This window comes from Sarcophilus harrisii, chromosome 4, assembly GCF_902635505.1.
Source record: "Sarcophilus harrisii chromosome 4, mSarHar1.11, whole genome shotgun sequence".
NCBI classification, from domain to species: Eukaryota; Metazoa; Chordata; class Mammalia; order Dasyuromorphia; family Dasyuridae; genus Sarcophilus; species Sarcophilus harrisii.
In genome coordinates, this window is record NC_045429.1 from 454624173 (window position 1) to 454648746 (window position 24574).

Here is a 24574-nt window from a genome sequence, read left to right on the forward strand (position 1 = left end):
AGATGGGAATAAATGGATGCTGAATCAAACGAATTAGCCCCTGCTGACTACACGACATGCCCTCTAGTGGTGACTCTGGAGTGCTGAAGTTTTCAGTTTGAAAATTTCTAAGGTTACTGATCAGAACAAAATTAGCATAATTAACATTCAGTGCCTACTGGGTACAAGCCACCAAGGAAGGCCACCACCACCATCACCACCACCACCACACTGCTACAGGAGAAGCTGTGAGGCACACAAAGGAGGCAGAAGGACCCTGAAGAAGAAAACTGGCAGCAAGAGGAAGCATAAGCAGCAGAGATGACAAAAACGCTGGGGCTTGGAGGGAGGCCCCTGGCCCAGGCCCCAAGAGAGAGGGCTCGCTGAGGCACAGACAGCAGAGTCGGGGCGGTCATTGCCCCAGGCAGCACATGCTTTAGGCGACAGTCCCTCCAGATGAACCACAGCGCTGACAAGGGTAAGGGCTACCCCAGCAGTCTGGGCAAGAGGCCTGCCACAAAATCCAATCAAGTCAGTCCCAAATCCTCCTCCTCCTCACCCTAAAGACTCAGAAACAACAACAGGCTGAGCTGCTCTTCCTGACCCACTCTGTCCTTCCCTGTGGTTCCACAGCACCCACCCTAATCGATTTTTAACCTGCCTGCTTTTCCCAAAGGCCAGGCCCAGCAGCCCTCCCTCCATCCACTCTCCCTAGTCACTGATAACCAAACTAGGAAAAGATACTGCTGTTTCGAGTGAGACAGGGGGCCTGGGAAGTCAGCTCTGGGACAGGGCTTTACCAGATTCGGTGGGACTGGGCAAGCCATGTCCCTGTCAGTGCCTCAGTTGGAGAGTGGGCAGGCCCTCTGAACACTCCCCCTCTTGTGGGGAGGAACATTCTGGGCCACTGTAACTCCTAGACCCTAAGTGGAGAAGGCAACGCAGTGTCATTTGTCCCTTTACACACCTTTATTTACCCACTCTGCCATGGCAGAGGCCTGTCCTAGGGAAGGAGGGAACGAAGGATTAAGGACAAAGTCTTCCCTGGGAACCTTGAGCACTCGAGACCCCTCCTTCCCCAAATACCCTGAGGAAATGCCCTCTTTAGCCTGAGCATCCCCACTCTTCGTCACCCAGCCTAACTCGCTCTTTTCTTTCCTCAAAGCATCTTTCGGCTCACCAAAGAACAAGTCAGTGAGGTGCGTTTTTGAGCTCTCTTTGGAGGCAACCATTCTCTGAGGGCCAGGGCCAGGGTTACCTAAGAGAAACTGTTTCATTTACCCCTTCTTTCATGAAGAGATTTCTGGTAGGTCTTTCAGCCCAAGCACATTAAAGGAGCCGGAGTAAAGGCCCTAGCAGTGAAGAGGACCTCTTTTCTTTGAATATCACCACTTAACACCAACCAAACCCCCACCAGATTATAAGCTCCTTGAGGACAGGATTGTGTCTTATATATCCCCTTATCTTGGACAGAGTGTGTGTGCAATAAAAATGTGCAAAATTACAAGTTTAAGGAAACCATTTTGGAACCCAAATCAAAAGCCAAAACTTTCTAGGTCTAAATGAATCAAAAATCTGTGAAATTTCTTGTTCACCCAGGGACTCCTGCAAACCACCGAGCTGATGAAACCAATGTGTGACCCGGGAAGCCAAAGCCCGGGTAGCAGGCAATGGTAGAGAAAGGGTTGGCCACTGCATTCATGGTCTGTGGACACAACAAACGTGAGCCCGTAAGCCAGGAGAGCGTGCTACTTCTAATCTTTGCAACAAAAGAAGACTCACGGAGGCAAATGTGCCGATCTGCTTAATGTTCTGCTCGTAGCTCTGTGAGCTGGTCGGCCGGCCCGGCGTCCTCCGGGAGTACCAGAAAGTGTAGTTGTACTGCAGCGGATGTTCTGCAGGCCCAGGGACCACAGCCTGGGGAACAAAGCAAAGACACTTAGCCCCCTGGCAACTAATACCTTTCCAGAAAAAGAGGCTTTTGGGGGACACTCCTCAGCACTCCTAATCCTCCCCTGTCCCCAAATCAAAGGGCCAAGTTAAAAGTTAGAATAATTAAAAACCATCTGCTTTTGGCAATTCAAGTCATAAATCCTAGAACAGAAGAATGTACACCACCTCAAGGACCTATGATAAGAGAACTGTTCCAAGTTATAAGAGAAACTCTGGGAAATCCCCTCTCAAGATTCTCTCAATCCCACATGACAGCTATCAAGATAGCACAAAATTTCTTTCAATAAAGGGATGGTGGTTTTTTGGTTTTTTGTTTTTGTTTTTTTCAGAAAAAGAGGATTTGTGAGATGCCCTGGAACTCTTGGAACAAACACGTCTCACCAGCTTCCCAAGACTTAAACCTGCTGATGAATGCATCTGAGAACATAGCTCCAAACACACCTTCCTCTTGCTGCTGCTCTGACTTTTGTCTCGCTCACTTTTTTCCTTCTCACCGTCTTTCTGTGTGCTGTTTTCTTCATTCTGGTCATGGTCCCCACTGTCATCATCTTTCAAGCTGGAAAAAAAAGACAAAACAATGTTCCTCCTATGGCTGAGCTACCTCTTCCTCATCCAAAAAAACCAGATTTATATGATTCACTGTCTTAGATAAAGGGAAACCACCTGGATTCAGTGTGTGGATACGGAAGATGACCCAAAGTTAAAGCAAAGCAAGGAAAGGACTCTATGCCAAGCAGAAAGCCAGTCCCCATGAAGTACAGGGGTCAGAAGGTGGTGAGCGCTTTCGGGGGCAGGGATCCAGCCTGGGGCCGCTGAACCCTCGGCATGTCCCCTGCCAGCTCGGCACCTAAGGGTCGAGCACGTCTCCTTGGGCCAGGCCGATGGGAGGAAGGCAGGATGGATGACTGGCTCAAGGAGAAGGGACTCGGGACAAATGTTTGGGAGTGTGGAAGGAAAGACATTCCAACCGACAGCTTAAGGAGCGCTGAAATCACCCCTGGCTCTGTTGCTAATGGGAGGTTTGCAGTTAATAAGTGTGACCAATACTAGAAATGCTCAACCATACTCCAGATTATGTCATTCGGTACAGGAGTTTGCAAGAGGAAAAGGTGGTGATGAATTCAAGTTCCAATTCCTCTGGATAAGCAACCACCCCCGTTTTCTGCTCAGTAACAGAGCAAGCCTTGCCTGCTGCTTTCTCCTGGGGAGGACCTTGCCTTTATTCTGCACGTATCTCAGCCGCCGGGGCTCATGATTTATATATTGTCTCCCCACCTAGGATAGGAGCACCTGCCCCATGCCTGGCACACAGTAAGCACATACTAAATGCTTGCTGACTGACATATGCACATAACAAGTACCACATGGTGAGTGTCAGATGAAGGCTGCAGACAGTAAGCATTCTAAGAGGGCACAGGAGCAGTGTGGGCTGATGGGAAAAAGAAGAACTAGATAGAGTTGGACAGAAAAAACAGATAAAGAGAGAACAGAGACCCTGGACATGCTTCCTAATGAAAGACCCCTGACCCAGAAGATCCTGAAGCAAGCAACGAGCATTCCTGAGGAATCCCCAAATCTCAGGCTTAACCACAGGTCTTCTACCCTTGTCTGAGCAGCATCTCCCACAATCGGGTCCCCAGCTTTCAGGGGAAGATTCTGCTGATAGGAACCCGCTGGGCCGGAAAGTGGAGCTGACCTCTGCCCCACCTTGGGCCTCCCCTATCTGTTAGCCCTGCCTGTAGCCTTCTCCCCGGGTTAAGCATTCCCAGTCGCTGGAAGCAAGCCCCTTCCCCTCCCGGGAATGGAGCGCAGGGCTTCCATTCCCCTCCCGATCCTGGCCCCCACTCCCTCCCACCCTCCAGGGTCTCCCCCCCACTCTGGCTCTACACTTTTCCCCTACAACGTGGCGCCCAGAAGCCAGCGAGGGCCTCCTTAGCCCGGGGCACCAGGCAGTTCCCTCAAGAGGGCCAAGCAGCTCCAGAGGCAATGACCCCTGGGTGAGCCTTCCCTCCGGGACCTGTGAAGTGATTCTTGACTACACATTCAACTTGGTCCCCGGGGAGCCAGGACTGCAGGGATGCTGGCGGCTACATTGTAGCCTTGGGCCCCTCTGGCCCCTCCCCCTCAGCTCTGGGCCTGCCCTCTGCTCCTGGGACCCCGAGGCCCCGCCGGCCCACGGGCGCTCCACCCCAGTGACACGGGGGACAAGGAGGGCCTTTTGGGGAAGGAAGGAAGCCAGGATACCCGTCAGGAGGTCTGAGTTTGGGTCTCATTAATGTCTTCGGCAAGTCCTTTTCCCTCTCTGAGCCTCAGTTTCCTCATCTGTAAAAGGAGGGGAGAGCACGGCTTAGGGCTCCACGAGGCCCCGGGCCCTTGCGGGCTCTCTCCCTCCGAGGCCCCCAAGGTCGCGGCCGGTCCCAGGGGCCCGGGCAGAACCTCGCACTCCGAACCGAGGGCCTGCGAGGGCACCCGCCGGTCTGTCTCCCCCCCACGCCCCCAGAATGGGAGTTCCCGGAGGGCCTCCAGCCCAACCCCCCAGCGCGCATGCATTAGGCGCCTACTAGGTGCCGGGCCTTGGGGCCGCCCCCGGGCTTTCCCGGTGTGTCCCCGGCTGCCAGGCGCGTGGCAGGCGCTCAATCAGTGCCGGCTGTTGGCGACGGGGGCTGCCCTCGGGGAGGTTCCACTCCACGGCTTAGAAAGAAAGGGGAAACTGAGGTCCAGAGAAGGGAAGGGACTTGCCCAAGGTCACAGAGGGTAGTGACAGGGCCAGGATTCGAACCCAGGTCCTCGGACTCCAAACCCTGCGCCCTTGCCACTGCACCACACGACCGCCCGCCGGGCACCCAGGAGGCGCTTAATAAATGCGCGTCGATTGGTGGAGAGGGAACGTGGCGGGTGTCCCCGCTCGGCTTTCCCCTCCCGCCTCCCTCCCCCGCCCGGGTCCTCCCCTCCCCCCAGGGCGGGGGTCCCCTCCCCCCCACTCCCCCCCCCCAGGGCCCCGGCTCCGGGCTCCGGCCCCCGGCCTCGGCCCCGGGCGGGCCCCGGCGGGGGCGGGCTCCGGCTGAGGCCGGGCCCGGGGGCGGCGGTTGGGGCCGCGCGCCACGCCACTCACGCGTCGAACTTGTTGTTCATCCTCTCACCGCCGCCGCCGCCGTCGTCTCACTCACTGACTTCCGCTCCGCTGAGTCCCTCGGCCTCGGTCCCCCCGGACACTTCCGGTGGCGCTGCGCACCGCCGGAAGTGCAGCTCGCGAGCTCCCGCCGCGGGGGGAGGGGAGCGGAGCGGGCGCCTCCTCGGGAAGGCGGGGCCTGCGTCGGGCGGCGCGCCTGCGCAGTGCCCAGCCGGCGGGCCCGCTCCGTCCTCCCAAGCCACGTGGGCTCCGTCCTCCCTCCTCCTCCTCCTCCTTACGGAAGCGGCAGCGCCCCCGGAGTCTTACGTTCGTCCCGAAGGGGCCCGCAGTCCCGACCCTCAGTGTACAAATGGGGAAACTGAGGGGGGGAGAGCAGTGACGCGTCACCGAGCCCAAGTTTACAAAACCGGAGCGCGGAGGGGCCTCGGGGGCCGTCTGGCCTCTCACTGAGGGGGAGCTGAGACCCCGGGGAAGTCATTTCCCTAGAACTCGGGTCTGACCGTCGCCTCCGGGACCAACCTGGAAGCGCTTTGTCTGGCATGGCAAGTCCCTCCACCTCCGGACTCTGGCCACCCCCCCCCCCCCAAGCGCCCCTTCCCCAGGAAGCCTGCCGGGGCCCCCTCAGCTCCAGCCTTCCTCTAGTTCTTACTTCCTGTTGATCCTCTAGATCCCTGACATGTATCCGCGCCTCGAGAACCGGTTTTTTGGTGTACCTGAAGCTTAATATAGAGTACGGCATGCAGTAGGTACTTAATAAATGCTTAGGTTAATGCTTAATGAATGCTGTGATGTCTAAAGTCCTTTCCATCTCTAAAATCTATGACCCCATCGCCTCTATGACACTTTCCGACCTCACCTAGAAGTTTAGATGTTAAAGGGAAGAGAAATAGGGGACGGGAAGGATGAGTGAAGAGCTTGGGCTTGGACTCTGTGGAGACTGAAGCTACAAGGAGAAGAGGGTAGGAAAGGTGAAAGCTCCTGGGATGGGATCAGATGCCCAAGGAGAATATTTGGCTTTGGTTAGGAGGTAGCCAGCCAGTCCTCCAAGTCAGGAGGGAGGGAGGAGAAAACAGGGGCTGCCTACAGCAAAGGGTTTGGGGGGCGGTGCTAGGGTCGGGGCTAGTGTGAATTCCTAAGGAGGAGGCCAAGTCCTCTACTGGCCAAGTTTGGGCAGGGAGGGATTTATAAGGCTCGAGGAAAGAAGGGGAGGTTTGAGAAGAGCAGCGGATAAAAATAGAAGGATTGCCTGAGAGCCCTGGTGAGATCCGGTCACATAAATCTGTAATGGACCCGGAGGCAAGGGGGCATGACCTTCCACTGGCTCTTCAGCACCATGCTACCAGGAGTAGAGGAAGTGAATGAATAGTGATGGTAGAAGAAGGCAGAGGCCAGAGGATGGCTGAACTGGTTAATTATAGTTTGAAGGCTTCAGGGAACGAAAATGAGGCTAGAACAGAGTTAAGGAGAGTGAGTCATATACGTGGATACCTGGAAGTTGTGGTCAGAGAAAGGAACTTCAGAGAACTGGATCATGGAGGTAGATCAGTTATGGGTGAAAGTGAAATGGAAAGTGTGAACCTGCCTTAGGAGGAGGAGGCCAGGGTGCCTGAGAAGAGAGCAACAGATAGACTGGAGTCCTTAAGTATGACAGGAAGGGGTGGGGATGAGACGAAGACTGGGCCAGATGATGAAGAAAGATGGTGAGTGTGGAAAGCTCTAGATCTGGGTTAGAATCTTGCCTCTGTAAAGATGGGCAAATCCCTTAATTTTTCTAAGCCTTAATTTTCTTTTAATTTTTTTATTTTTAATAATAGCTTTTAATTTTCAAAATATATGCAAAAGTAGTTTTCAATATTCATCCTTACAAACTTTGTGTTCCAAATTTTGCTCCCTCCCTTCCCCCAGCTCCCTCCCCTAGACTGCAAATAATCCAAAATAGGTTCAACATGTGCAGTTCTTCCAAATTTATTTCCACATTTATCAGAGCCTTAATTGTTTTCTTTTGTTAAATGATAGAATAGATGTTCTCCAAGGCTTCTAAATCCTGTACTGTTGGGTGGAGAGTAGGTGGGGGTAAATCCCCACTCACAGGGCTGTTAAACACCTATGAATTTGCATTCACTTAAAACTATCCTCAGGAGCCCCCACAGGTGTGTTCACATTTACTTGTCGGTCAGAAGACAGCAGTGAAAAGATGATACTGCATCAGTGGCAACAGTATCGGAGAGAAGGAGGAAGTATTATGTTGGAGAGATGTTGCAAAGGTGATACTGACTAGGCCTTAGCAACAAATTGGCCACCGAGTGAGAGAGAGTGAGAAGTTAAGGATGAGAACGAAGAAATGGGGAGGAGAAATGGGCCTGTCGAAACGCAGATGTTTCTCTTAATGGAGCTTTCTCTGGGTTAAAAAAACAAACAGGAGCCTTTAAAATAGCTATTGCAATAATAATAATAGCTAACATGGATTCAGGCACAGCACTATGAGGTGAGGATTGTAGGGCACTATGGTCCATCAGCTCATTTGCATGTGGTTGTTTTTAGAGTTTTAAAAGATTATAACTGAGAAAATATAAATTAAAGAATTGGAAGGGAGGATCATGGGAAAATCTCATAGGATTGTTGGAGTCATACCTGACACAACATTAGATTTTTGAGATTAAATCATATTAGAGATGGATCATTGCTTATAAGATGACCTCGATTAGAAGCTTTAAGGCCGGCAGGAGAAAAGTAGAATAGAATGGAAGAGGGTAACAAATGATGCCGAGAGAGGAGTCATGTGAGAAATGTTACGTGGAGAGGTAGGCACGGTGGGAACTTTGTGGCCCAGACCCACCTTGGACGCTGCAGGGAAGCTGATACCTCCTGGCCAGAGTGTCCTGCTGCTCCTGCCACGTGGCTTGTGCCAGAGGGAGAGTCTGCCCCAATGCTGCCAAATGCTTATCTCTGCTTCCAGCTGTAGCTAAAGGCCCCGAGAATAGGCCCTCCCCATCTCTCTTGTCTCCCTCTCTCCTCTTTCTCCCTCTCCTCCCCTTCCTTCTCCACTTCTTCCTCCTTCTCCTTGTCTTCTTCCACCACTTCCTCCTCCCTCCTCTTCCTCCTTTTTCTCCTCCTCTTTCTCCTTTTCCTTCTTCTCCTCCTTTTTCTCCTCTTTCTCCTCTTCCTTCTTCTCCTCCTTTTTCTCCTCCTCCTCCTCCTCCCCTCTCTGTATTTTGCTTTCAGTTTAAAAAGAAGCTTTAAGAATAGCTTTCCCACATAATAGTACTAATTAACATTCACATAGCACTGACTATGTGTCAGCCACTGTGCAAAGCATTTTATGAATTTATTATCCCATTTCATCCTGGGAGATAGGCAAAGACCATTATTGCCATCACAGCTGGGGAAATGAAGCAAAGCAGAGTTAAGTGACCAGCCCAGGTTCACACAGCCAGTGTCTGAGGCAGTATTGGAACCCAGTCTTCTCAACCCCAGGTCCTGGGAGGCCTCTCGCCTGAGGCTAGGCGAGGCCCCTTTCTCAGAACAGACACCTGCGTGGCCCTCCCACAGAGCTGGGCCAGGAAGGCGTCCTCAGCAGTGGGGTCTCGGCTCCACAGGTTGCATCGGGATGTGGCCCGGGTCCCCGGCAGCCAGCTCACACTTTCAGGCTTGGTCTGACTTCTTGGGCTGGGCTCGGGGGTCTGTCAGACTTCAACCTACTGTGAACATTCCCTGTCTCCTGATTTCCTTCTCCAAAGCCGGGCCTAAAGCATTCCCAGAGAGGCCATGTGCCCCCCAGCTGCCACACGCCACCCTCCCCTTGCTCTGGGAGCTTCCACATGTCTGCAGCCCCCCCAAAACAGAGCAGGTGTTTGGGTCTGAACCTTTATTTCCCTTGGCTTTTCCCCAGAGCGCCCAGATCACAGAGCTCTGTGGAAGCACTCCACAAACATCTTCACCTTCTTTTTTTGCATGAGAGGTGCCCGAACCTTGGGCACCCAAACATGGCAGGAGCAGAATGCCAATGTCCAACTTTGGGGGCCCAGAACTCAGCCGAGGGGGCCATCGGTGGCCCCTCCCCCTCTCCCCCCACCTATGACAGCTAAGGCAGATAGGTACGGGGATCTCCTGGGAAAGGGAGAGCAGGGACCTGGTTGTAGTGGGCCAGGACAAAGATGCCGAAGGTGCCACAGAAGAAAAGTACGACCATGGCCAGAAAGCAGACTCGGTCCAGAACACGGCCCACCAGCATCCACTCTTCATTCTCCTAGGGCGTTGGAGACAAAAATGGGGCAAGGAGGCAAGCTACCTTGTTCCTACTCCTCAAATGCTCTTCTCCATCCACCCATCTACCCATCATCCATCCATCCATCCATCCATCCATCGTTCTATGCATCCATCCATCTTTCCATCCATCCTTCCTTCCATTCATCCTTCTATCCATCTATCCTTTCTTCCATTCATCCATCCATCCAATGCATGTGTTCAGTCTCTTTCATTTGTTCAATGTGGGCCCTTTGTCATTTTTCAGTGGTGTCTGACTCTTTGTGGCTCTACTTGGGGTTGTCTTGACAAAGACACTGACCAGTTCCTTTTCCGGCTCATTTCACAAATGAGGAAACCGAGGCAGGCAGTGTTAAGTGACATGCCCAGGGTCTCACAGCCAGGAAGTGCCTGTGGCCAGATTGGAACTGAAGAAATTGAGTCTCCTTGACTCAAGCCGGCGCCTGGCCATCAGCAGGTACTTTATAAATGTTTTCTGAATGAATGGCACAGCTCAGTAGCAAAGCAGACAGAGCGCTGGGCCCCGAGTCAAGAGGGATAAATGAGAGTTGGAGTTGGTGGGGAGGGCCCTGGGAGCTTCACCTCCATCTTCCTCCTCCTCCTTCCTGCCCCTCCCTTTCGGCCCATGCCTCCCGACCCCCACCCGGCTCACATTATCGAAATGTCTCTGCTGTTTCCTGGTCCAGGCGATGTGTCTGCAGGCGTCCACACAGGCCTGGATGGCGGGGGCTGCCTGCTTCAGGCTGGCACATAAATCCTGACTGTGCCCAGACTCCAGTCCGTTCCCTGCCAAGGGGGAAGGCAAGGTCTGAGCACAGGCCGGAGCAGGCCACGCAGGGTGTCCACCTTCCTTCTCGCTACGCCCCCCGCTGAGGTTCTGAGTGGGCCATGTGCCCCCAAAGCCGGCTGCTCCCCTTTCCTCTGAGCCACTGGAGAGGGGCTGCTCCCCCCGCTCCATCCGGGCCCCTCGCTTGGTCCTGCTGCCCCAGAAGCTGGACAGAAGACAAGAGCACACCCCTCCCCTGCCCCAGGGCCCGTGCCCGGCGCCCTCCTGCTCACCTATCTTCTCCAGTGCGGCTTTCACCAGCCCGTCCCTCTGCCAGCGCTGCTGGAACGCCAGCTCGCTGCAGGGCATCCACGGGGCGGCCTCCTCTCTGGCCAGCTCCGGCCCCCCAGAGGAGCCATTCTGCAAGTAGCGGGTGAGGCGCCTGGGGGCCAGGGACCCCGAGGGTCTCATGTGCATCTTTAGCAGTCGAGGCAGCAGGTAAAGGAAGACCTGGCTCAGATGAGAGGAAGAGGATTCCCTGAGAGCTCGGACTGAGGAAGTCTTGGTTGGGGGGAGGATCTGGGCCTGGGGCTTGGGGCCGGGGTACCACAGAATGTGGAGCCAGGAAGGCCTGAGTTTGCATCCTGCCTCAGTCATCTACCAGCCGTGACACGTGGGCACGTGTCTTTGCTGCTGCCTGCCTCAGTTTTCCCACCTATAACATAGGATAACAACAGCACCTATCTCCCAGGTTGTTGAGAGGACACGATGAGATCACTGACGTGAAGCTCTTTGCCAAATGTAAAGTCTGTGAGCGTTAGCTGGCATGGTTATTGTTATTCCCGTCAAAATACACCCATTTCCTGCATCATTTCATCTCAGCAGTGACTCTGCAACCTATGGCAGCCTCAGCCTGGCTGAGTGGCTCAGCCCCACTCAGGGTTAATTCAGTATCTTCTCCCCTCCCCCCCAGCCCCCCTGCTCCTAGGGGAAACCTGGGGCTGAGTCCCAGTGAGACCGAACTGTCCCAGAGCCACTGGGAGCGCAGAACCCGGAGCTGCTGGGAGCGCAAAACTTAAAAAACAAACGGACACAACACACAGTTAAACATGGCTTCCCATGCGACTGTGGAGAGAAGAAAGGACGACTTTGTGAAAAGTTGGGAAGCAGAAGCTCCTCCAGGGCCCGGCCTACAATGGAGCCTCTGACAAAGACTGGCCACCTGACTCCGGGCCGGTCTGGGGCTCTCAGCGGCTTTCTAATGGCAAAGGGTGAGGGTGAGTGAGTGTGAATGTGTGTGTGAGTGTGTGTGAGACTATGAGTATGTGTGTCTGTGAGTGTGAGTGCATGAGTGTGTGTATGAGTGTGTGTGTTTGTGTGTGTGCGTGTGACTGTGTGTGAGTCTGTGAGACTGTGTGAGTGTGTGTGAGTGTCAATGTGTGTGAGTGTGTGTGACTGTGTGAGTGAGTGAGTGTGTCTGGGTGAATGTGAATGTGTATATAGATGAGGAGGTATCGGGGGAGCCTGGCCCAGGAAGCCCAGTAAAGCTTCCGGAAGCAGAGGCGAGCTGCCCACTGGGGGACACCAGTTGAGAAGAGAAGCCCAGGAAGAAGCGACCCCTGGGGATGGGGACCAGGCCGGGCGCTCTCAGAGGCAGAGCTGCTGGGCCAAGAGCGGGAAGCGGGGAACGGGCTGGTTTTGCCAGACACAGAGGGCAGCGGGGAGCCGGTGCAGGGGTCAGGGGTCAGATTGAGGGCCTTTGAGTGCCAGGCTGAGGAACTGAGGCTCCGGACGTCCCACTGGGTGGGTGGGTGAGTGGGGGTCAAGCACCAGTGGGGAGGGGAATACAAGTGGGAGTTGGGCCACCAGACTAGCTGCTGGGCCCCCACTGGAGGAAGGAGCGCAGAGCGACGGGGGGGGGGGGGGGGGGGGGGGGGGGGGGAGAGACCCTGCACAGAGAGGCCGCTGGAGTTTGCAGCTGGCCGGTCGCCTGGGTTTGGGAGTTTTGAGCTGCTGAGGAGCCAGGGTCAGTGAAGAGCCGGGGTCAGTGAGGGGCCTGGGCCACTATGGCGAGCCCGGGGGGGCAGCAAGGGGGAGCTCCCTAAGGAGGGACAAACAGGGGCGGTCAAGAAGGGAGCAGGTCCAGGCTCCCTAGGGCTCACTAGTGGGTTCAGCCTTGGGAGTCCAGACCAGTGTGAAAAAGGTGTCGAGGACATGAGCAGAGCCTTACCTTTCGCACCCCTTGGGCCATGGAGTGAGTATGGGGAGACCGGAGGGAGACATTGAGGACGATCACAGCATTCACCACAATTAGGATGGTCACTACCAACAGGAAAGTCAGGTACCTAAGGGAGGAGAGGGCGCAGAAGTCAGGACTGGCCCTCAGCCCCTTCCCAGGAGCGCCAGAATCTCAACCCCTTCCCAGCCCCTTCCTGACAGCGCCAGAATCCCAGCCCTTTCCCAGGAGCACCAGGATCCTAGCCCCTTCCCAGCCCCTTCCTGGGAGTGCCAGAATCCCAGCCCCTTCCCAACCCCTTCCCAGTAGTGTCAGAATCCCAGCCCCTTCCCAGCCCCTTCCTGGGAGCACCAGATTCCCAGCCCTTTCCCAGGAGCACCAGGATCCCAGCCCCTTCCCAGCCCCTTCCTGGGAGTGCCAGATTCCCAGCCCCTTCCCTTCCATAGTGTGGCAAGGGGGAGTCAACTCACAGACCCTGCCCAGAGCTCCGAGGTCACAGTGGGGAGCCCAGAAAATGGGGGAGGGAGTCCTGCCTGAGAAGATGGAGCAGGAGGGAAGACAGAGCCGGGGGACCCTTACTTGCTGATGAGGGGCACAGCCTGAGAGGTCTCTGGCACCTTCTTGGCCACCAGGAAGAGGAAGACGGTCTGGGCGAGCAGTACGTTGATGGAGACAGTGCACTTCTGCCCGCCAGCTGGCCCCCCAGAGAAGATCCAGGTCAGAGCAGCTGACACAGGGGATTTAGTTTCCCACCTTCTAACCTCACCCTCCAACCAGGGATTTTCCCAGAAGTCGCCTCAGCCTGCTGAGGATGGAACAAAGTTCTAAACTGTGCCATCTTTGGAATACGTTCCCTTAACGGGACCCCTCAGCATGGAATGACTGAGGCAGCAGACAGGACAGGCCTGGCTTCATTTGGATTAACTTGCTTCTCTTATTTATTACACGTATGGGAGTCACCAGGCCCCCTGGGATGGGATGGGGGGCTCTCCTCTCTCACAATCCACAAGCTCCTAGTGGCTAAAGCACTCTATAAAATCAGGATGCTGTTATTCCCCTTATTCAGACTAGGAAACTGAGGCAAGTTCACCTCTCGGGGTCTCGGTTTCCCTGTGGCCACCAAATATCTATGGATTAAAACTTATTATCATCATTATGTGCTAAGTAGGTTTTGGACTAAACCCTGGGAATGCAAATTCCCAAAGGAAGAGCAGGAGATAGAAATAACTCAAGACATCGGTGAAAAAGATGACAAGAAAGAAAAGCTGGGATGCTTTTTGTATGCTGAGCTTAGCACACAGTAGGAGCTTGTAAATGTTTAGGGAGCGTCCGACCTTGACTTGCAGGTGGGTTCTCTGGCTTTTGTAGCACCAGTTTAGGGGGTCACCTCCTTGTTTTACAAATGAAAGGTGACTTGCCCAGAATCTCCCACAGACAGAAGAAGCGGGATTTGAATGCAGGGCCTCTGGCTACCTATGTGGGGCTGCTGAGCCCTTCCTTCCCCCCGGGGCAGGTGTCCTCGGACATGTGGGGCCTGGATCAGAGGGTCCCTGGATTCTCTCCCCCGGGTCCCCCGCCCGGAGGCCAGGAGCCGCCCCTTAGAGCCGGGGCCTCACCTCTGGCAGGCAGGAAGTAGATGAGGATGGCGACGGACGAGATGAGCACACACGGAGCGATGATGTTGATGATGTAGAAGAGGGGCTTCCTCTGGATGAGCAGGTAGAAGACCACACGCTGGTGGCCTGCCTCCCCGGGGGCGGCCGGAGGATCCAGGAGCCTCTTGGCAGGGCGGTGCTTGATGGCCCACTCCCCGTTCTCTGTGGATGGCAGAGGAAGAGGGGGCTCTTCTGGGGGCCCCCTCCGACTTCCTTCTATCCCTGCCTGCTGTGTCAGTGCCCACCCGCCCCAGGAAGGTTGGGGGAAATGGGAGCAAAGAGGGGAGCCCAAGCGCCAGAGGAGGGGTCACTCAGAAGTGCCTCAGGGGCAGTGGGAGGCTCCAAGAAGTGGGGGGCTGGGACCGGAGGGGCAGTCACTGGAGGGAGGGGCTCGGTCACCAGTGAAGGCCTCGGGGTCAATGAAGATCCACTCCACCGTGCGGCCGTCTTCTTCACTCAGCTGCAAATCGATCTCGCTTGAGCTGTAGGTCTGGGACCTTCGGCCAAGGGAAAGAAGACCAGGTGAGGAGGGGGCGGGAAGGGGAGGAAAGGAAGGGGGGAGGAGGACAAGGAGGAGAGAGACAGATAGATGGACAGAGAGACAGAGAGACAGACACAGAAGGAGACAAAGAGATAGAGACAGACACAGAAACAGAGACAGAGACAAAGACAGAGAAAGACAGATGCAGAGAGAGACAGAAATAGAGACAGGGATAGAGAGACAGAGAGACAGAGACAGAAACAGAGAAAGATGCAGAGAGAGACAGAGACAGAGAGACAGAGACAGAGACAGAAAGATAGAAGTAGAGGGAAAAACAGAGACAGAGAACAAGTGAAACAGAGGGAGAAAGAAACAGAGACAGACATACAGAGAGAGTGAGAGACAGTCTCTGCAGGAGAGAGTGTGGTCTGAGGGGCGCACCCACGCATGGGGACTTGTGTAAGGTCAGGTGCCCCCCAGTAAGGGCCACTCCCACACAGCCCACGCTCCCATCAAAGCTCCAGCAGCCCGGAGCAATCCTACTGGAAGGGCCAGAGGGGCCAGGCTGACCAGGCCGGGTGATCCCCCTCCTCTGCCCCCATTTCACAAGTGGGAAGCTCGCCCCGGGACAGCCGGCCAGTGGGAGGCCGGCCAGGCCTGGAGCTGGGCCTCTGGGCCTCCAGGCTGCACTCTTGCCTCCCCCGGCCCCCACTTTCCAGCTGCCCCCCCTTCCTCGTCCACCCCAGCCCTAGCCCCAGCCCTCTCACTGGAAAACCAGGGAGCAGTTCTGCCAGTCGAAGGGGAAGTAGGTGACGGTAACCGGGCAGGACGAGCGGAAGATGGCGGGCGGGAGCCAGTAGATGCAGCCATTGGGGGACACGAGGACGTTGCAGTAGAGGGCCACTTCGAACACGCCGTCCACACTGTGAGACGACGGGGGGGGCATGAGGGCCCAGGCGCTGTCTGGCCTCGGGATCCTCTCTTCCCCAGGGCTCCCTGTACCCCGACCCCCAGTTCCTGGCCCCTACAGCCTGCCTCAGCCCAGGGGTCACCTCCTCTCAGCCGCTCTGGAATAAAAACCTCTTTTCTCAGCCTTTCCCAGACAGCCCAGGGGCCCCTCTCTGTCTCATTCAAACCTGACCCCCCCACCCAGTCATGGGTTATGGGCACCCATCCTAGCCCCTGCCCTCTACAGGAAAGGTGACTTCTAGAATCCGAGGCCCATCCTCAGTGTTCCCTGTATCCCGTGACAGCGCTGGGCACGGCACAGGCACTTAATGGGCGCAGAGCTGAATTGTAGCAGGGAAAGTACGAAGTCTCCAAGTCCCCAAGAACTAACTCTGCCCCGGTTCTACCCTTCCCCCGCCCTGGTCCATAGCCACTTTTAACCCTTCTGCCTTCACTGTCCTCCCCTCGGGCCCCCACTCCCAGCCCCCTTCAAAGCATTCCAGAATTCCAGAAGCAGGGAATCGGGGCGAGGGCAAAGAGGCAGAGGGAGCGCTGGGCGAAAGCCCCCTGACTAAAGGCTGGATCCGCTGTCCCCCCAGAACAGGCCCAGTTCCTCCCGGCCCCTGCCCCGACCACTCACTTGTTCTCCAGGACGACATCCGGCCGCCACACCATGGTGGAGGGGATCCTCAGCACCCACACGTCCTCGTAGTCCCTGGGGTCCCAGCGCAGGCGGTAATCACACCATTGCTACGGTAACGAAAGGCCGGGGACCGGGGAGCAGGGGGCAGCTGGGTCGTGCCGCCTCTGCCCACCCCTCCCCCTGCCTCAGCTCCTGGGGCCCAACTCTGTGGGGCCCGGCCCCTCGCTAGGTGCCCGGGCTGGCATTGGGCTGGCAGGACCCCAGCCCTCCCGGGACAAGTGGGCCAAAGCTGGGAAAGGGGGGCACGGGGAACTTACTAACCCAGGACCGGGCAAGGGGTTCTTACCATCTCTATCCAGACATTGGTGGTGAGGGCTTCCTCCCGCTCATTCTGGGGACATAAAGGAACCCTTAGCACCCTGCCTTTGCCTGCCGGCTCCCAGCTCCAATGGGGAAGCCAATGAGCCCCCCCTTTCTCTTTCTTAGAGGCCAAAAGATTGAGCCCTTCTCCTTCCCGCCCTCTCCCCAGCAGGGTCCAGGTAAGACTCTGTCTTCCCTGGCCATGGTGGGCAAACGCAGCGGCCTCCTCTCCCCAGCCGGCTCACCAAGGAGATGAGGTTGGTGAGGGTGAGCTTCAGGCTGACATTGATCACGTCCGAGTCCATCTCGGCGGGCCGCAGGTTTGGGTTGTAATTTCTCATCAAGTCATTCAGAAGCTTCTCCTCCTGGTTCAAGCCTTGGACTCCTGCAAACAAGGGTCTTGAGCCAGGAGGGGAGAGGGTGGATTTGGAGGAGGGAGAGGGAAGGGAGAGGAGGGAGAAGGGAAGAGAGACACGAGGAGGAAGAGAAGAAGAGGAGGAAAGAAAAGAGGAGGAAGGAGAAGAAGAGGGAGAACAAAGAGGAGGAAGGAGATAAAAAGGAAGAAGGAAAGGAGAAGAAGAGGGGAAAAGGAGAAAGAAGGAGAGGAAGAAAGAGAAAAAAGAGGAGGAAAGAGAGGAAGAGGGAGAACAAAAAGGAGAAAGGAGAGGAAGAAGGAGAAGAAGAGGAAGGAGAGGAAGAAGGAGAAAAAAGAGGAGGAAGGAGAGGAATAGGAAGAAAAAAGAAGAGGAAGATGAAGGAGAGGAAGAGGAAGAAGAAAAGCAGAAAGAAGAGGAAGAGGAAGAAGAAAAGATAGAGGAAAAGAAGGGGAAGGAGACAGGGAAGACAAGGTAGACATGTGGGATGAAGAGACGAGGGGATTCCTGGGCAGGGGTGCCCCCTGCCCAGTACCTGTTCTCCGGCTCTGCCCTCGAACCCTAACCCTCTTGTCCTGTGCCAGCCTCCCCCCTTCCCTCCAGCTTTGGTACCCAGGCAGCCGGCCAGCAGTAGCAGCTCCAGCCTTCCCAGCCAGGACATGGTGAACAGGGACTGGGGTGGGGAAGAGGAGGCAGCTTCCCAGCTCCGGGGGCAGATCCTGGCTTCTGCTGGGCTGTCGCCTCCTCTGGCTGGCTTCCCCCCCCCACAACACCCTACACCCCATCCCAGGCCCCTCCCTCCTCTTGTCTCATACTGCCGTCCACACACGCAAGCCTCTGCCCAGCTGTCTAGCCACAGCATTGTCAGCTGTTCAGCTTGGGACACAATGCCAGGTTAGAGTTACCGGAAGGGGGATGAAGGGTGAGGAGGGCCCCTTCCCCCACTGCAGACATTTCCAAGCTCTCCCCTTTCTATCTCCCCCACCCCATTTCCAGGGGCAGGAACCAAGGACTCACCTCCTAGACGGAGGGAGTGAAAGATTGCCATAAGAGAATGCCAAGGACCGAAAGGCTGCCGTGGTGGCTCCAGAACTCGGGGAACAGGCGAGCACAGAAGGAGCACTGGAAGCCAGTCAGAGGCCAGGGGGCTGTCTGTGTGTGTGTGCATGTGTGTGCATGTGTGTGTGTGAGTGTGTATTTCTGAATAAAGTCCAAATTTCCTCTGCCTAGTATTCAAGGCTCAGATGAATTGGCCACAACTTTCCTTTTCAGCCTTATCTCCTGTTTCTTGGTTTTGTGAGGTCTGGTACTAGAAGGAACCTTATGGATTCTGCACTTACATTTTTTAGATGAAGGAACTAAGGTCTATGGAACTGGAATGACTTGTCCAAGAGAACACAGATCCCAAGCATTTGATCTTGACTCCAAATCTAGAACACTTTGTACTGTCTACACTGGTTCTCCCCTTCTCACTGCAGGGCTCTCTTTGCTTCCTTATCTTTTTTTTTTTTTTTTTGCTTAGAATGCTCAATTGTTTCCTCCCCCAACTCTCCTTCTCCTGATCTTCCTTCTTCCTCCTTCCTTAAAATGGATTTTTGCTCAGAAACCAACATGTGGTTGATTTTTATTATAATTTACCCTCTAGACACTATTCCAACAGTACTTCTTGAGGAAGGTGAATAATACACACACACATTTGTGGGCTATTGGACGGCTGTGTGCATGTAAGTTAGAATGGAAACTTCTTAAGGGCAACTGGTACAGCTCTCTCTGCCATATTCCCCTCACCTTGCAAATCACCTAAACATGTAGGCATAATTAAAAAAAAAAAAGCCTAATGACTGATTCTGTGTCTTGGAAAGCTCCTGATTAAGAATCCCCAACCTGGCTACTGTCCATGTTGGCACATAGTAGGATATCCTGGATGTGGCTCAGTATGTGGGGTGGGAATGGGGTCTCTGCATTCTCCTTGACCAATGAGTGACTAGGAGGGAGAGGGGAGAATTTTGTTTTTTTTTTAGTATAGAAATTTATTAAACTCAAAAGCAAAACAAGTGGATACAAAAAGAGTGAAGAATCAGGAAGAGAAAGCAGTCAGAAGGAAGATCAATCAATTTCTGAAGACAGAATAGGTAATAAATTGGCTTGGGATGAGCTTATCCAAAAGGGAACAGAACCATGAAAACAATTTATCCAACGACAACAATGTAGAACTAAAACAAAGACATTTTGAAAGTGTTAAGAACATTAATTGTTGCAGTGGCTAATCACAATTCTATTTTTTTTTTTATTATTAAAGCTTTTTAGTTTTCAAGACAAGAGTGGACAATTCTTCAGAGAGGGGAGAATTTTTTAAAGGCTTATTGATGTTTTGATTTTACTTTTAAAATGTTTTACATATAAGTCCTATTCCTAGAGAGTAATAAAGTAAAATAATGAAATAAAACTAATATTGCAACAATAATACATCTGAAAGTACAGGTAACATACCCCATCTACAGCATCCCTCTCACCTTTATAATTTTTTTTTTTTAGAGTTCTTGACTTTATTTTTTTTTACATTTTCATAAAGTTTTTTTTTTGTTATAGTAACTTTTTATTGACAGAATCCATGCCTGGGTAATTTTTTTTTACAACATTATCCCTTTGCACTCATTCTTTCCATTTTCCCTCCCCCCTCACCCCTTCCCTAGATGGCAAGCAGTCCTATAAAAAATGTCCCATTATCCTAGATACAATGTATGTTAGATCAAACAGTTTTCTTGTTGCACAGGAGTTGGATTCAGAAGGTAGAAAATAACCCGGAAGAAAAACAAAATGCAAACAGTTTCATTTTCATTTTTTTCCTTTGGGGTGCTCTTTTTCCATCAATCAATTGAAACTGAATTAGTCTCTTTGTCAAAAAAATCCCTTCCATCAAATTACATCTTCATACAGTATCGTTGTTGAATATAATGATTCTTTTCTTTCCTTCATCAGTTCATTAATTCTCTCCCTTCTTGTATTCATCTTCGTCATTTCTTTGAACAATAATATTCCATAACATTCATATACCACTTTACCCAACCTTCCAATTGATGGGAGCCACTCGTTTCCACCAGCCCTACAAACAGGGCCCCCCAAACTTTCCCACATACAGGTCCCTTTCCTTTTTGTTCTCCTTAGGTATGCCAGTAAAACTGCTGGGTCAAAGGGGATCACAGTTTGCTTTTGGCATAATTCATTTGCTCTCCAGAATGGTTGATTTTCCACTCCCCACCAAATGTTCAGTGTCCCAGTTTTTCCCACATCCCCTCAACACTCATTTATCTTTTCCTTCATTCTGGAATCTAACAGGTGTTGGTGGTATCTCAATTTTCTTAATTTGCATTTTCCGATTAATAATGATTTGGAAACCCCTTTTCATATGGTGGTAATGATTTTTAATTTCATCATCTGAAAATTGTCTGTTCATATCCTTTGACCATTTATCTTGGAGAATGGCTTGTTTCTTATAAATTAGAGTCATTCTATATATTTTAAATGAGGCCTTTATCAGAACCTTTAACTTGAAGATGTTTTCCCAGTTTTTGCTTCCTTTAATCTTTTTACATTAGTTTTGTTTGTACAGAAGCTTTTAATTTGATGTAATCAAAATTTTCTATTTTTGATCAATAATGGTCTCTATTGTCTTTACTCCTTTCCCTTTTCCACAAGTCTGGAGATAAACTATCCTTGTTCTCAATTTTTTATAATTCTCGTTCTTTTGTTAAATCTGGCCCATTTTGATCTTATCTTGGTTACGGTGTTAAGTGTGGGTCCATGCCTAATTCCCATACAATTTCCAGTTATCAGCAGTTTTTTGACAAATAATGTTCTTATCCCAAAGTAGGGATCTTTGGGTTTGTAATATAAATTTTAGTTGACTATTCTTCTTGTGAACCTAACTTTCCACTGATCAACTAATCTATTTCTTAGCCAATACCAAAGGTTTTGTAATGCTGCTTTATAATATGTTTTAGGTCAGGACAGCTAGGTCACCTTCATTTGATTTTTTTCATTCTTTTGAGATTCTTGACCTTTTATTATTCCATATGAATTTTGTTGTTATTTTTTTCTAGATCATTAAAATATTTTCTTGGAAGTCTGATTGGTATAGCACTAAATAAATAGATTAGTTTAGGGAGTATTGTCATCTTTATTATATTTGCTCGACTTATCCAGGAGCACTTGATATTTTTCCAATTGTTTAAGTCTGACTTTATTTGTGTGGAAAGTTTTTTGTAATTTAGCTCATATAATTCCTGACTTTCCTTTGGTAGATAGATTCCCAAATATTTTATGCTGTCCGACAGTTATTCTGAATGGAATTTCTCTTTGTATCTCTTGCTGTTGGATTTTGTTGGTGATGTATAAAAATGCTGAGGATTTATGGGGATTTATTTTATAACCTGCAACTTTGCTAAAGTTATGGATTATTTCTAATAGCTTTTTTGTAGAATCTCTAGGGTTCTCTGAGTATACCATCATATCATCTGCAAAGAGTGATAGTTTGGTTTCCTCACTGCCTATTCTGATTCCTTTAATCTCTTTCTTGACTCTTATTGCCGAAGCTAGTGTTTCTAATACAATATTGAATAGTAATTCACCTTTATAATTTAAAAAAGTTTTTAATTAATGGAAATCTATTTTCTCTCCTCCCAATTCCCCCCTCCCACCGCCAAACATTCCCCCATTAGCTGAACAAAAAATACCTGTCTCATTGTGCGTCCTAAAGCTCTCCCGTCAGTGTCAGGAGACTAGAATGTTCAGGAGAGGAGCAGGCATTTGCTGGACATGGCAGCACAAGTGTACACAAGTGACACTTCTTTTATCCAATTATTATCAGGGACAGCTACTAGCAGGCTCATCATGGGGCAAATTGCTCAATGGATCAACAATCAACACACTTATTTATTTGTTCATTTGTGTATTTATTTATTTTTGTTGAGGCAATTGGGATCAAGTGACTTGCCCAAGGTCACACAGCCAGGAAGTGTTAAGTGTCTGAGGCCAGATTTGAACTCAGGTCCTCTTGACTTCAGGGCAGGTGATTTATCTGTCTATCCATACACTTATTAATAGATTGTCAGTGGGTTGGATATTTGAAGTCTGTGAGCTTCCGTTTCCTTGTCTGCAGAATACACCCAGTACCTGTGTGACCCACCCCTCCAAGGATGTCATAGAGCTTGGTAAACCCGGGAAGTCTGTGGAAATGTGATTTCTAGCTGCTATCAGAAGGATTTCTATGGAAGTGAGTTTTTCAGATAACCAGAATTTGGACCTCTTGGCACCAACAGTTTTCTAATGTTAAACATTTTAAGCCTCAGCATGTCTAGAATTCCTTGGGGGGGTTATTGAGAGGTACAGAAGTTTGCCCCTAAACTAGCCCTCCCCCGTCCCAGGCCACCACCAGCCCTCACTAGTTTTGTCTGCTTCTTAAAATTCCTGTCTCCTTTCCCCGGGATCAGCTGTCGGCTCTCCTTACTGTCAGTGAATCCCCGGCGCTCAACCAGTGACCGATTCACACCTGTCTGGGTGAAAGCCTCTTGTGTAATAAAATGTACAAGCTCTGGGACCAGCTATTGGTTGTCCCGGAGCACTTCTGTCAACTACTCAATTCCTGTGGTATTTTGGAAGTTTGATCCCTGCATAAGGCGGGCAGAAAGGGAGATGAAGGCTCACTACAGACTCTCGTGGTATTTCACTTGTACTTATGCAAGTGTGGTTAGAAATCTGACAATCACACCTGTCAGATCGGCTAAGATGACAGGAAAAGATCATGATGAATGTTGGAGGGGATGTGGGAAAAGTGGGACACTGATACATTGCCGGTGGAGTTGTGAAATGATCCAACCATTCTGGAGAGCGATCTGGAACTCAGCCCAAAGGCTGTCACACTGTGCATGTCCTTTGACCCAGTAGAGTCACTACCAGGGTCTATATCCCAAGGAAATCATAAAGGAGGGCAGGGAAAAGGACCCACATGTGCCAAAAGGTTTGTGGTGAAGGATTGGAAAAGGAGTGGATGTCCCTCAATTGGGGAATGGCTGAATAAACTGTGGCAAATGTAGGTAATGGAATATTACTGTTCTATAAAAAATGTTTTTTGAGCTAATTTTAGAAAGGCCTGGGAGGATTTACATGAACTGATGCTGAGGTAAACAAGCAGAACCGGGAATACAGTGTATACAGTGACAGCCATTTGGTTCTTCTCAATGGTTCCGTGATCCAAAGCAATCCCAATAGACTTTGGGATTAGAAAACACCATGTGTCCAGAAAAAGAACTAAGGAGACTGAATGTAAATCAACAAACACATGCTGCGTTCATTTCTTTTTTTTTTTTTTTAATCTCTCCCATGGTTTTTTCCTTTCGCTCTGATTTTTCTCTTCCAACATGATTCATAAAGCGATGTGTATCAAAAATATACTAGAAAAAAATCGAAATGGTGTGACAAGCAGGGTGATTTCAGAAAAATCCACGAAGACATACATGAAGGGAAGTGAGCAGAACTAGGACATTGTACACTACGACAGCGCTACTGTATAAAGATCCACTGTGGAAGACTTTGCTATTCTGAGCAATTTGATGATCTGAGGACGAGGATCACAAATGCTGCCCACTGCCAGAGAAAGAACTAATGGAGTCTGAATATCGATCGAAGCATACTTTTTTAAATTTAAATTTTCTTGGGGTTTTTGTCTCTGTTTTCTTCTGCAACGTGGCTAACACGTTTATGGAAACAGCAATTGCACACGTGTGACATCAAATTGCTAGCCTTCTTACGGAGGGAGCAGGGAAAAGGGGATTGAATTTTGAAATTTTGAAAAACAAATGTTAAAATTTTTTACATCCAAATATTTAACGAAACAAAAAAAATATTGTGGGGGCAAGGGATGGGAAAAAATCTGAGCAGCAATGTGAATAGTGGTTCTAGCCTTGATTAGGATCTAGATCAGTCACAGCCACTTTGCAGAATTTTCCTCTTTCACTTGGTTCAAGTCCTTTCTCTGATGTGATCTTGTGTGATTCAACCACTCAAGGCTTAGTTTTACTCAACTTAAAAAACAGAGAGGTCGGACTAAATGGATGCTAAGGTTCCTTCCAACTCTGATCCTTCCCCTTGGTTATTCTAAGCAAATCCTTTAAAAAGACACCATTCGTTGCTCTGGGGATTCTGGGAGAGCCCTATGAACAAAAGGAAGGCCTGGCTCAGAGGGCAAAACCAGCCGCAACGGGCAGAATTTGCAGAGAAACTGATGTGTGTTTTCAGTTAAAAAAAAAAAAAACAACCTTTAGATTAAGAGTTGAAATGGGGTTCCGTAGTGGGTTCTCTGACTACGGAGCTCTTCCAGGAGAACCCAGAAGGCTGGAGGTGAGTAATGCAAGTCTAGGAGCTTCAGGAAGGGCCCAGAAAGCCATGACTGGTGACATTTTGCTCAGGCATGGGGTGGGAGACAATTTGAAGTGTGAATAAAGGACACTGGCTCTGGATCCAAATCCCACCTTTCTGTGGCTGTGGGTAAATCCTCCACTTTGCTGGGCTTGGGTTTCCTGCTCTCTAGATGAGGGGTTGGAGGACTTTAAAGGGCCCTCTCTGTTCTAATGCTAGGAGGTCCCAGCGTGGCCTTGGAGCTCCTTCCGCCTCCCTGATAGCAGGGTTCTAGACTCGGTCAGCCACGGACATGAGAGGAGGGGACCACTGGAGGGGAGCAGTGGCCATGATGGGCAAATCAGAGAAAGGCGGGAGCGATCACAGGGCTCCT

General features: G+C 51.3%; 2 protein-coding genes across 11 annotated transcripts in view; both read right to left on the minus strand.

Moving 5' to 3' along the window:
- Positions 1–5148, minus strand: part of EIF4E2 (eukaryotic translation initiation factor 4E family member 2) — a 44063-nt gene extending 38915 nt beyond the window's left edge. For 3 of the 10 annotated variants that reach the window (XR_004234101.1, XM_031968133.1, XM_031968132.1), the window contains exons 1-4: positions 5045–5144; positions 4177–4254; positions 2374–2488; positions 1762–1896 (exon numbers count right to left, since the gene is read on the minus strand). Coding sequence is in view for 9 of the 10 variants with exons in the window: in XM_031968133.1 (XP_031823993.1) it covers positions 1762–1896; positions 2374–2488; positions 4177–4205 (279 nt within the window). In the remaining variant the exon portion in view is untranslated. Of the gene's footprint in view, positions 1–1761; positions 1897–2373; positions 2489–4176; positions 4255–4493; positions 4846–5044 lie in introns of those variants that run through there. The other 7 variants (XM_031968136.1, XM_031968134.1, XM_031968131.1 and 4 more) reach the window with 5 other exon arrangements.
- A 3177-nt stretch (positions 5149–8325) lies between these two features.
- CHRNG (cholinergic receptor nicotinic gamma subunit) lies at positions 8326–17449 on the minus strand. Its single transcript, XM_003770274.3, has 12 exons — positions 17401–17449; positions 16660–16799; positions 16401–16445; positions 16052–16161; positions 15231–15386; positions 14382–14479; positions 13944–14144; positions 12907–13021; positions 12322–12436; positions 10385–10601; positions 9978–10111; positions 8326–9308 (listed from the first exon to the last, which is right to left on the minus strand). Exons 1-12 carry the CDS (start codon positions 17447–17449, stop codon positions 9144–9146), a joined length of 1545 nt encoding a protein of 514 aa, XP_003770322.1. The 3' UTR covers positions 8326–9143.
- Positions 17450–24574: the final 7125 nt, after the last annotated feature.